The 11,765-nt window shown below is 40.0% G+C and overlaps 2 protein-coding genes across 3 annotated transcripts in view; one reads left to right on the forward strand and one right to left on the reverse strand.

Annotated features, from left to right (window-relative positions):
• The window catches only part of stk32c (serine/threonine kinase 32C), a 76,088-nt gene extending 73,946 nt beyond the window's left edge, over positions 1 to 2,142 (reverse strand). The window contains exon 1 of the mRNA XM_084375873.1: positions 2,052 to 2,142. Coding sequence (XP_084231999.1) covers positions 2,052 to 2,133 — 82 coding nt within the window. The 5' untranslated portion in view covers positions 2,134 to 2,142. The remainder of the gene's footprint in view (positions 1 to 2,051) is intronic.
• A 58-nt stretch (positions 2,143 to 2,200) lies between these two features.
• Positions 2,201 to 11,192, forward strand: LOC311270743 (leucine-rich repeat-containing protein 27-like). Of its 2 annotated transcripts, none has more exons than XM_084375875.1 (11): positions 2,201 to 2,399; positions 3,937 to 4,235; positions 4,415 to 4,545; positions 5,113 to 5,171; positions 5,773 to 5,925; positions 6,728 to 6,929; positions 8,711 to 8,851; positions 9,035 to 9,140; positions 9,676 to 9,752; positions 10,722 to 10,842; positions 10,956 to 11,192. In XM_084375875.1, exons 2-11 carry the CDS (start codon positions 4,026 to 4,028, stop codon positions 11,049 to 11,051), a joined length of 1,296 nt encoding a protein of 431 aa, XP_084232001.1. In that variant the 5' UTR covers positions 2,201 to 2,399; positions 3,937 to 4,025; the 3' UTR covers positions 11,052 to 11,192. The 2 variants fall into 2 exon arrangements, with proteins under 2 accessions (XP_084232001.1, XP_084232000.1); XM_084375874.1 differs by lacking the exon at positions 2,201 to 2,399 and adding an exon at positions 3,600 to 3,739.
• Positions 11,193 to 11,765: the final 573 nt, after the last annotated feature.

The following is an 11,765-nucleotide window of genomic DNA, read 5'->3' on the forward strand; positions in this document are numbered from 1 at the left end:
AGCATGTTGGTAAGAAATTTCTGACTCAGCCAGTGCCTGACTTTTAATTAACGCTAGTAAAAATGCTACGTCAACCAAGACAGTGAAAAAAGCTACGTCTTTTCTTGTAACTCTTTATGTAGCCGACTCTGATTTTGCATCAGACATAGATCAGTGGTTAAAACAGTTTTCTAATGGAAAAAATATCCAACAGATTTCATTTATTATTGATTAGCGGCTAATCAATTGTTAACTGTGTCAGTGGCAGAGTTGCCAGTGGTGGAGAAGCTCCAGCTGTCAGAGCTGATGGGGTCCAGCATAGAGGAAAGATATTGCTTCAAATTTGCATCCATAGGCTGTACCCTTAAAAGTACCGAGTTCGTTACACAACCAGACAAAGCGGATGGAAACTGAAACTGAAGAGAGAGAAAATTAGCTGCCAGCTATTGTAATAATCAATTAATCTTTTCAGTCACATTTCAAGCAGAAATGTCAAACATTTCAAGCAGAAATGTCAAACATTTGCTGGTTTCAGCTTCTTAAATGTACAGTTTTGTTGCTTTTCTTTGTCATTTATGATTGTAAATGAAGAGTCTTTGGGTTTCTGACAGTTGGTTGGACAAAAGGAGCAAACAACACTTTGAGCTCCCGGCATTTTTTTCCCATCGTTTTACTTTATATAAACAAAAGGAATAATTTATTATTTGTGAAAATAATAATTTAGTTGCAACACTAGGTCGTACATAAAAGGCACGTGCATAAGGTGGTATGGAACCTGACTTGTGATAATAAAGATGACAGAGGCTCTCTCTCTTTCTTCACATTCAGTGTGTGGAGAAACGCACCACCTCAGCCTTGAGAGTCTCAAGGTTTCTCCCTTAATTGCGCTACAGAACAGCTACAGAAACAAAACTGTATCGAGTCTGACCAAGAATCTCTCTCTCGACCTTTACATATCAACCGATGTGGGTCTTGGCTTTGATCAACTGCTGCAGGACAAAAACAGACCACTTAAGGCTGTAGGGCCACTCCTATTCTTTTCAATAACCACTCCCCTGGATACTAATCTGAATTAGAGCTGCACACTTTTCTTGAAGGCCATTGACAAAAAGCTGTAAGCTTAATTGGGTTATCCTTTTAAGTAGGAACTAAACACACACATGCACACACACACACAGGCCATATGACCATATCCCTGCAGTGAAATGACCTCATTTACTCAAGTTTTGCCTGTAACTTGGCCGGCACATTGATGATAGCTCTGTAGCAACACTGGCTCTCTCTGTAGTCTATCACACAGATTCAGTGATTCAGTGCTGAGCTTGCTGGGTGCACTTCCAAGAGGCTTATTTCCCCATACAGTGACAAGAGATCGTGAATTAACATTACTTCCATGCATGACACTAATCTTGTCTTAATTATGCAATTAACTAACTGTCTTCAAATAGTCCATACTTCAAAGACCCCATTCAGTCATTGACGTATTTTCTCAGAGTATGAGCAGATATGTCACAGTGACTGAGTGCTAATGCTACACTTACTTTACTGCCTCGTGAGAGACTCGTTTTATCTGGACAGAGGCTAATTTGAAGTGGAAACGTCCAATGCTGTCAGTGTGCGCTATGTGGGCGCCATTGAGCGTGATGAAAACACAAATCTAAGGTGCTTGGCATCTTGTGTTAACGCCTCTGGATAATGTAAGTGACAGACAGATTAGTTGGAAGTTGGACTGGACGCCTCCAACATCTCCGAAAACACAAAAACAGCTTTTGTTGAATGTGGGCAACACACGCCATTTTTTTTTTTTTTTTTTTTTGCAAGTCCAACGAGCTAAACAGCGCTCTGCTGCCGACATTTCAATTCGTAGTAGAAACTTTGACAACTTCTGTACCACCAGCACAACTTGTGTCAAAATACAGGCTAGTGCTAACTTGATATTTTGAGATATTACAGATTAAATACCGACAAACACAACTGTAAGTCGAAGCTACAACTTCCAAAGTAGTGTTATTTTAGCTAGGGTTTTCCCCTTTTTGGGGGGGAAACCCGCGCTTCACTTTTCCATCACTTACCATCCTCCTTCTCATCGAAAACTGGTCTCTTTGAAGAACTATTGGCTCCCATCCTCTTCTTCCACTTGCCCCAGTGAAACATTGATGCTCAGAGTGCATTCCTCGCCTCTTGAAGAGAAACTACAGCTCTGTGTTGGACACCCTCCTCACAAGACTGTATTCATAACCATACATTTCACCCAAACCGTGTCCGTTATTTTCGGTTTATTTATCCGTTATTCAGTCTGCCGACAGTCTGAGCACCGCGACTTAAAGTCTGTCTAAACCTCGGGAGAACAAAATGTGGCAGGCGCCGACGGACTGCAGGTTATTTCGGAGGAAAGACTGCTCGGTTCGGTTCAGTTGGAGGTAAATACAATCACTCGGTACTGGTTGTGTTCAGTTGTCTTCCGTAGCCTGCCAGCCAAACCGAGAGACTTATGTTTGTCGGGGCTGAGAGTAGGAGCTGCGTCGAGTTACACACGGTTAGCTAGAAACGAAACCGGAAGTCGAGCGATTTTGCCTTAAAAATAAAAGCTTGAGATATTGTACGAGCACTGCAGTCGCCTCAAGTTGGCAGGACTGGTAGGTGTGACATACATACACGGCACAAGGTACGTGAACTAATGTGGCCATAATCTATGTGGCTATAGATTAATTAACTTAATAAATTATATTGAACAATTTAGCCTACAGCAGCGGTGGAGTCCGGTTCAGTCAATAGACCAGGACTTTACGTCTAATTGCTTTTAAAATACAAAATTAATTTATCCATGATTAAATGTATCCTTGGCAAAAAAACCAAAAAGAAAATGCAAGAGAATCTATTTTCCACTGCGGACTCAAGCCTATATAGCTCTTACATTAAAGTCCGCCGTGGAGCAAACAAAATAAACAAATCTTTTTTTTAATATAGCATTTATATCTCACATAAATCCTGGCGGTGTGTTTCAATCTTAGTTCTTTTTACTTTTAACACAAATCCTTTGTCAAGCAGATCATTACATTGAAAGTGAAAACCGGAAGCTACCCCCTGGTATTCCGACTAACTTGACACTTGTGAGAGTAGTGTGACAGTTTCTGGCCAGTGACTGTAGTCGACGTAGCTCTGTATCACAGACTGTCATGCATTTTAACACATAGGGACCATCCTCTGTAGGTGAAGCCCGGGTAGCTCAGTACAAACTGGAGGGCTTGCGTCGCCTCTTTCCAGCAGCAGAGCACTGGTGCCATCCTTCAGCTGAAATGAACCTCAGTGAATTATTCCACAATCTCATTAGAAGATGGATGGGTGGTGCCGGCGGGATCACTGAGGGGGGAAAAGGGATTTAACACAATGTGCACACTCGATTTATTTTGCTCCCGCTGTTTGTTGCCGTTACACAAAAATGCATTACAAAGACTTGACATCTAGATTGTTGTTCAGTGGTTTGCATGTGACACCTACAAAATGTCTATAGCTTTTTACATACATTTAAATAAGTCAATGGTTTATGCGTTGTGCGGGCAGTTCGCCTTGTTTGCACGTGGACGGTTGCCGTAGTTTGTGTTGACGTCGTTGCCATGGTTACGACGTCAAACTCGTGAGGCGGTAGCTGAAAGTTAGCTTAGAGTTGAAGAAATTCGTATCCTTTTCATTGTTTTCCTCTTATTTTGAGAAAGTCTTGTGTCTTGTTGACAGCTTACGAGTATGTTCACTGAAAGTAAAGGTAAGCTAACACGCAGTGGTTGAACCTTTTTGCTAAAGTTAGCCAATTTAGCTACTGTTGAGCAGCAGCAGCAGTGAATGAATAGCTAACATTTGCTTGTAGGCAAGTTTAACCTCATGTAGAAGATTTTTGTTGTTCAGACAAAAAAAAAACCTGTCCGTTGAATGTGATACTGACATGAACTTTCTTATTTTCAGACACCCCAGAAACATGCCTGTGCAAAAAGACCCTTGAACGCCCCAAACAATAGTCTGTGTAGACTAAACATCTCAGCATCACTTCCACAATGTCTTCCCCAGAGAAGGAGGATGTCCCTGACCTGCAGCTGAGCTTTGTCTTTGGGAACAGTGTCGTCAAACCACAGACCCCCTGCATGCCGCCTGGGGAAGCTGAGCCACAGGAGCTCCCTGAATATTATTCAACAGAGACTTTGTGTCTGAGTAGAACTGAGCTGAAGCATGTTACAGATAGTATTGTGAACAATAGCTCACTAAAGGTCAGTTGGGATGCCTTTGTACATTTGTCAACCTCTACCCACCTAGCTGCTTCTGCTGCAGTGGTTTTCAAGCAAGAAATCAGTATTGGATCCAGTAGAATATTTTTTATGTCAGTGTAATTTTTTCGTTTTCGTCTGTATTGTCTGTTTATTCTAACTGTACACTGTATTGTCTTCAGTATTTATACCTTGAAGGCAACCAGATATCTAGTATCCCAGGATCATTGTTCATCAGCTTGCCCAACCTGTTGTGGCTGGACCTCAGAAATAACCAAATTGCATCACTGCCTGCTGAAATTGGCTTTCACAGGTACGTTTCTTACACTTTTAAATATATGCTGATTGATTCCAAACCTCTCGGGCCAAGTTTCTTTGTCCCATTTCACAACTTTTTAAGATGTTTTTTTCTTTTTCTATTTTAGAGCTCAGTTTAGTAGCATTTGCTTTGAAATTGAACACACAAAATCATGATTCCCAAATGTGGCAAAATGAGATTCTTTATAGACGTCTATACCTCTATATTGACCTATCAGAGATTATTTGGTATCAGCATATATGTTGCCCGATATGCACTGATTTGAAAAATGATTAACTGTCGAGAGAAGTTTCAGTTTCAGTGCACTGATGTCATTTTGGACAATAAAGTGTATTGTAAACTGTAAAATATCCTGCCTCCATTACATGCTTATATTCGTCAAGTGCAAAAAATGTGTAGTTATATATAAACACACCATTTTACATACGTAAAAACATAAAATATAGTATGGGTCGTGTTCTAATTATATATGTTTCAGGCATATTTTGTACAATTTCCTCATGTTCAGTTTAGGACAAAACATATGTCTTGGTCAATATATATGTGATTTTGTTCACTTAGGTCTCTGAAAACATTACTGCTGGAAGGAAATCCCATCTCAGAACTTCCAGCAGAGTTTGGTAAGTTAAGTTGAGTCTCCTTTACCAGCAAGCAACATCTCATCTCATAGCAAGTTGTTTTTATGTTTCGTCAGTTTCAAAAGGCCTCACTGGCGGCACATTTAGATTTAGATTACATGCAAAGAAAAACTAGTAGCTATTATTAACAGAAAGAATACAAAATACGGTTACAAATGTTTTGCTTTCCTCTAGTGCTGCAATGATTACTCCGTTTGGTTGTCAATTATTCAATTAATCACCAACTATTTTGAGTTTGAGAAAAAGTCAAAATTCTCTGATTCCAGCCTTTAAAATTTGAATATTGCCTGTTTTTTTTACTCTTGCATGACAGCAAACTTAACATCTTTGGGTTTGTAGACAAAACAGACTTTATTTCCCATTTTCTGAGATTTTATAGAGCAAAAAAAGAAATAATCATTAGTTGCAGCTGTACTTTCCTCTTAGCTATTGTCACTAAAATTGTTAGTAATACACTGTATACAATATGTAAGATTTCTCTACTGATGCCCTCCCTGCAAATCAATCTGGAGTATCAGCTAAATGGAAAAGTGTAACCTGTAAACCTGTGCAGAGAGATTCTTTACTTTCCCATTTTCCCCAGGAAATGTGATTACCCTCAAAGGCCTGAACCTGAGGAACTGCCCCATCACTTTCCCCCCACAAGACATTGTGAACCAGGGTCTCCAGAGCATCCTGCAGTACCTCAGGCGTGCTATGGCTCGGCGGCCAGTTAGCACGAGGAATACACCTCCAGGTGAATCAAAGGCACCTTCACTATGAACAATGCAGCAGTGCGTTGTTCAGTATGCACGTGCATTGCAGCCATCTGCTCTTTTAGTCAGAGATAGGACGGCTGGCCACAAAAATAGCTCCTTGCCCTGGTACCACTTCACTGGTGTGACTTCTGTTGCCTTGGAGACGGCGCGTGCCACTCGGCTGACTCTTCCCCTCTGTAATATTTTTAGCCGGATGAAAATGATCGATAACCTGTGGGCTCTAAACAGGAGCTCTCTGTCACCAAGCACTGTCTGGAGGTAATCACTGTGAGAAGCCCAAGACAGCCCTCCACAGGAGAGGCTGCTGCTGCACAATGAGCAGAGCCAAACCCCTCAATCAAATCATTTATCTCCCTGTCTACAAGGTTATTAACAGAGGCAGGACTCTGCTGTCCTGAGGGAAATCTCCCCTCCTTTAATTGGCTCAGAGTATAAGTTTAGCAGATTTGAATATATAGCATTCATTTACATAATGCACTGTCATCGCCCTTTTATAGGTGCTGTAACATGTAACAAGAGTGTTTAGCCAGTTTCAGTCTAATTTAATGTGGGTAAAAGTTACATTCAGCCCCTTGTTTTCTTAATTGAGTAAAAACATGTTAATCACATATTCTGCTTTTTTAATATTCTAATTTTGTTGGTAAATGCTGGCACTTCTTTGCTGCATTTGGAAAAGAATTCTGTTTTCATAGTCAACCAGTTGTCATCATGTGCTTCTACCTGCCAGTATTTGCTGCCCCCGCATTAAACTTGTTGCTGCCATGGCTGTGTCATTGGTAGAGTTGCCAGTGGTGGAGAAGCTCCAGCTGTCAGAGCTGATGGGGTCCAGCGTAGAGGAGCAGGAAGAGTCGGTGGATGAGGACGAGCTGCAGAGATTCAGGGACCTCAAACACAAGATGAACCTGCTGGACAAAGCTGAGCTGGGTTCAATAGCGCAGGGCGTCAGAAACCCAAATTCACGTTTTCCTTCTCTTAACAGAAGGTAAGAAATAAGAGACTTTTTAAGCGATAAAGTGAGAGGAAATTGTCTTGACATTTGGGGAAATGGTCTTATTTCTTAGAGAGGATTGATGCCACTTGCGTATGTCAGCATTGAATATAGAGAACCAGAGGCAGAATCTTCACGACACCTTCACCTGACTACACAATTGCCTCCTACAAATTTCTGTTTTTAATATTTGAGTTCCCTATACTTGTTTGCTTTATTTTGTGTCCTCCTGTGTTTTCTGTCTGTAACTATGTGTATTTATGCTGCTGGCTGTCTTGTCTGGGCCTCCCTTGAGAGAGATTCTTAATCTCAGTGGGATTATCCCAGTGAAATAAGGTTAAATAAAAAAAAATAAATAAATAAAGCTACAGCTGGGAGATACTTAGCTTAGCGTAAAGACTGGAAGGAAAGGAAACAGCTTGCCTGGTTCTGTCCAAAGTTGTCAAAATCTGCCTCCGCAGACCTCTTAAACTCACAAATAACTTAATTAAATAAACTATATTTTAAAATGTGTTAAAATGGCAATGTTACACAGTTTTACGTGATAGAGTTGCCTGACATGTTTCCCTGGCAAGGAAATAGTCACACATAACATCCTGTGAAACAACAAATTGTTTTGCACTTCAGTTTTTTAAATAGAGTTTTTAAAGCGGGAGAACATGTTAATTAGTGACTTTAAAAGGTGCCCGTAGGTGGATTAAAATAATAAGTCAACTTTCACTTTGGATTTCACACTGGGGAACGAGCAGAGATGATCACCAAAAGTATAAAAAAAAAACATTTCTGTTTTACAGAAATTACAAGTGATGACGAGCCCAATGCCAGCAGACGAGACATGCATCAGGCACACAACACTGACACGAGGCATAAGGCACCGGCCTCAGGCGAAATACCACATTTTTATGGAGTCCCGCTGGCTTTAGCTTCATGTTTAACAAAAAGACATGAGAGTGGTATTGATTTTCTCATCTCTCTGCCAGAGAGCAAATAAGCACATTTCCCAAAATATCAATCCATTCCTTTAAATGAAACATTTAGGCCAGTTACAACTGTGATTTTCACATGTAAAATATCGGCAACTTTATGATAACCATCATTAATAAATACTAAATTTATGAGGCAATTGTAAAGGTCTGTAAACATAAGTTGCAACTTTATGCTGGCCATCCTAATAATGATTATTAAAGAAGTACACAGTATTTATTAACCATTTACAAAGTATTATAAACATCAGTTGCAACTTCACAATAAACAGCTGCTTAATAAATGGTTTATGAAGCATTTCATAGTTTGTTAACGGTAAAATAACTATTAACTAAGTTTGATTAACTATAAATTTACCATTATTAATGATGGTTATTATAAAGTGTTACCAAAATATTTTTCCTGTCAAAACGAGTTGTTTACTTGCCCCTGCCATTGTTTTTTGTGCTGTGTATTTAGGCAGCATACACATCTATTGGACATATATCGTTTTTCAGCTGCTCAGATAAACTGTGCAATAAAGTTGAAAGTGTTATAGGTTATGTAATAGCAGAACAGAGGAGGTGAATTTAGTTTTGTTTCACTAGATAACTTTTGTGCTGATGTTTGGAGTTGTGGTGGAGAGCCAAGTATGTGGCACGGTGCCGTGGAAAGGGATAGCAAAACACTTTTTAATGACATTCTCCACAGAGGAGAGAAGTGATAAAAAAATCTCCAAGGCTGTCTCCGCTGGGACTCGGGGCTCGGGAGAGCAATAAAAGTAAAGCATTTTGTTTCAATTTATTTGTCAGAAAAAAGGCAGCCACCAAGGCTGGCATAATTCCCGAGCTCCCCCTGTTTGACACTCAGCACTGGAAGAGGCCAGAAGAAAGGAGACAAGCTGCCATGAAAGAGCTGAAAGAGAAACAAGCTCTTCTCGAGCAGAGAACAAAGTAAGTTGAGCTCAACATAATAAAATATCCTACTGTACTACATTTTGAACATTAATTGCATTGGATGAATTGCACAGAATATTCTGGCCAGGTAATACCAAACTATGCCCACTATGTAAGAATAATCATTTTTTACCATTTTTTAGATCTGTTACATTGCATTGTTATCTGTCCCTCTCATAGAAGCCAGGAGGCTCTAAGGAAGTGGCATACACAAGCCAGGATCACACAGGAGAAGAAAGTCCCTGAACACAAACGGAAGGAGCAGGAGAGACAAAGAAAACTGAAGGTATGTGTGGAATAAATCACCTGAATGTCCACCTGTCAACCTGCCAGCCACCAGGGGGCAGGAGAGCACCACCTCTGTCATATATAGAGGGCTATAATGGTACATTTAAAATTACCACTAGATGAAACATTCTGATGCTGGTGGGTGACTTTTCAGGTAGTATCTGTTGAAGGCAGCAACACATGCGGGTGCTTCAGACCAAATGTGTTACATCAGAGATCTCACAGCAGCAATATACTGTACATGCATGCACAAACAATGCAGATGGATGATTTTGTGTTTTTAGACTCTCCGCTGTATTTCCATGCATTTAGCTGAAGAACTCACTCAACTTCAGTGTAAATATTCACTGAAAAATAGAATAAAAACAACCTATTTCGGTAATTATACACGACAAGGCTTTTATGTTGCAGCTTTAACTGTTTGTAGGATGTGTCGCAGCAGCTGCGCCATCGTATATGTACACAAGTGCTGCACTCTAGACAAAAAATCTAGTGATCCATGTGGTAATAAACATCTCCCCTCTCTGTTACAGGAAGCAGAAACAGATTCAAAACCAGGTGTGGAGGACAGCAGTGCTACTTATCAGATTCAGACGTATGAAGAGAACAGGTAAATGGGAACTAACAATGACCAAGACGTTTGTTGTGTCAGTGTGACCAGAGGGAACTATTTTTGATAAGTGATTGATTGGTTTGAGGAAAAAAGTCAAAATTCCCCTTATTCCAGCTGCTTAAATGTGAATATTTTCTGGTTTCTTTACTCCTCTATGACGGTAAACTAAATATCTCTCTGCTGTTGACAAAACAAGACATTTGAGGACTTCATCTTGTGCTTTGGGAAACAGTGACTTATAAGTGAATTGAGAAAATGATCAGTGGATTAATCAAGAATAAATATAATCTTTAGTTGCAGCCCTAGCTTGAACACTGAATGTACAAAATGCCAGTGACATTTTCACCTAAAATGTCAGTTGTAGCCTTGTTTGCACAGTCAACATATCATTCGTCTTAAAGTTTAAAAATCCCTCCGTAAAACTTGAATGGTTCTGTTTATCTCCATTACCTCTTTTGTGATGGGTACAGATTAAATGAAGGAAATGGATAAGTCATAATGTCCATCTCATCAGTGTACCTGATGAAATACATTTCGAACATTTGGTGTTTACACTTTAAATACTGACGGAGAACATTATGATCCATAGGGGTGCACACAGAACAGTCTTTGTCCATATAAGTATCCACCAAATGGCATTTTGCATGGTCTTCGAACTGCCATGTTGGAAAGCTGGAGACACCTAGTGGACAAAGGGAGACTGTACACCCACCACAGAACATTCTGTTTCTTTTGTTCTTCTTGGGCAACATTATGCCTAAACACAGATCAACCAAGTAAGGTAGTACACCAAGACTTCTCTGTCTTCATTGATAGAATAAATCTATACTAAGGAGAAAACAGCCAATCACAGGTTTGCATTTTTAAACAGACATAAAGGCTCCAACACCACTGGCCATATTTAAGTGTCTAAATATTCTGTGTTTCGGTGTGAAATTGTGACATTTGACCCGTGTGGCCCCCCAGATCGGCCCGTAAGCTGGAGCGGCACATCCATGCCCACATCGAGAGGATGGTGGAGAGACGCAGGAATCCCAGGGGCACGGCCGCTGAGCAGATGGAAGCAGAGGAGCGAGATGTGAGAGAGGTCAGACCTATGCTTCATTATGCACACAAGTAACACATCTATATTGAACTCATAGATTATTGATCTGAATTAACAATTATTTTTGTTTTGCTTCTTCCCACTTCGAATGACAGATGAGGAAGCTACAGGCTCGGCTCCTGGAGAAGAGGAGGAATCGGGGAAGACATCTTGAGAATTGTTTCACTGTCTTGGCAGCAGAGTTTCCTTGACAACTGACAAGAGATCACAATACCTCTCACTCCTGCTGTTTTCTGGTATTGAATTCACACTCAAAATTATCTGCAAGGACTTATCTCTTTACCATTGTAATGCTCCTATCCTAAAGAAAAAATAAAGATCACAAGGCTGTTTCTGGGCGAGTAAGTGTTTTGGAATTTTCCAGGGTATATTTCTTTCTTTCTTTCTTTCTCTTGGACTTCTGCGAGACACCCTCTCCCTTATACGGCGGTCCTGAAGCGCAAATCAAAACAAGAAATGGGAAAACACGACAGCAAATAGTCATGTTTCACATTTACACGACCATAGTACCTCAAATGTGTACAAAACAAATATGATGCTGCTACATATTTACTGTGTGAAATGAAGCTATTCAGTTAAGTGTTGCATTTCCTATGTAATTAAAAAGTTCCAGCACACAATGTGACCTAAACAAAACATAAGATACAAGAATCTTTAAGGGGGGGATTAGAAAATAAAGGTAAACCTGAGCTCAACTCAGAAGATGTAACCTCATCTTCTGATGGGCTTTTTTGCCTGACATAACAGTAAGCACATTTGCAGCAGGGGATTGAAAATTGAATGATTTCAAGGGCATTTTAGCAAAAAATCACATTTAATTCTCTTATAACTAATCATAGTTTAGATCAGTGGCTTTACATCTTATGGTAAATATCTAAATACAGGTCATATTTGTCCATTTTTAT

Source organism: Pagrus pagrus, assembly GCF_965226575.1.
Source record: "Pagrus pagrus genome assembly, chromosome: 15".
Taxonomy (NCBI): domain Eukaryota; kingdom Metazoa; phylum Chordata; class Actinopteri; order Spariformes; family Sparidae; genus Pagrus; species Pagrus pagrus.

What these genes read in the sequence shown, in the direction of transcription:
- LOC311270743 (XM_084375875.1), top strand. Translation starts at nt 4,026, where the DNA reads ATGTCTTCCCCAGAGAAGGAGGATGTCCCTGACCTGCAGCTGAGCTTT. An exon ending in CTTCTCGAGCAGAGAACAAA is followed by an intron (nt 8,852 to 9,034) that starts GTAAGTTGAGCT and finishes TCCCTCTCATAG; the next exon opens with AAGCCAGGAGGCTCTAAGGA. An exon ending in AGGAGCGAGATGTGAGAGAG is followed by an intron (nt 10,843 to 10,955) that starts GTCAGACCTATG and finishes TTCGAATGACAG; the next exon opens with ATGAGGAAGCTACAGGCTCG.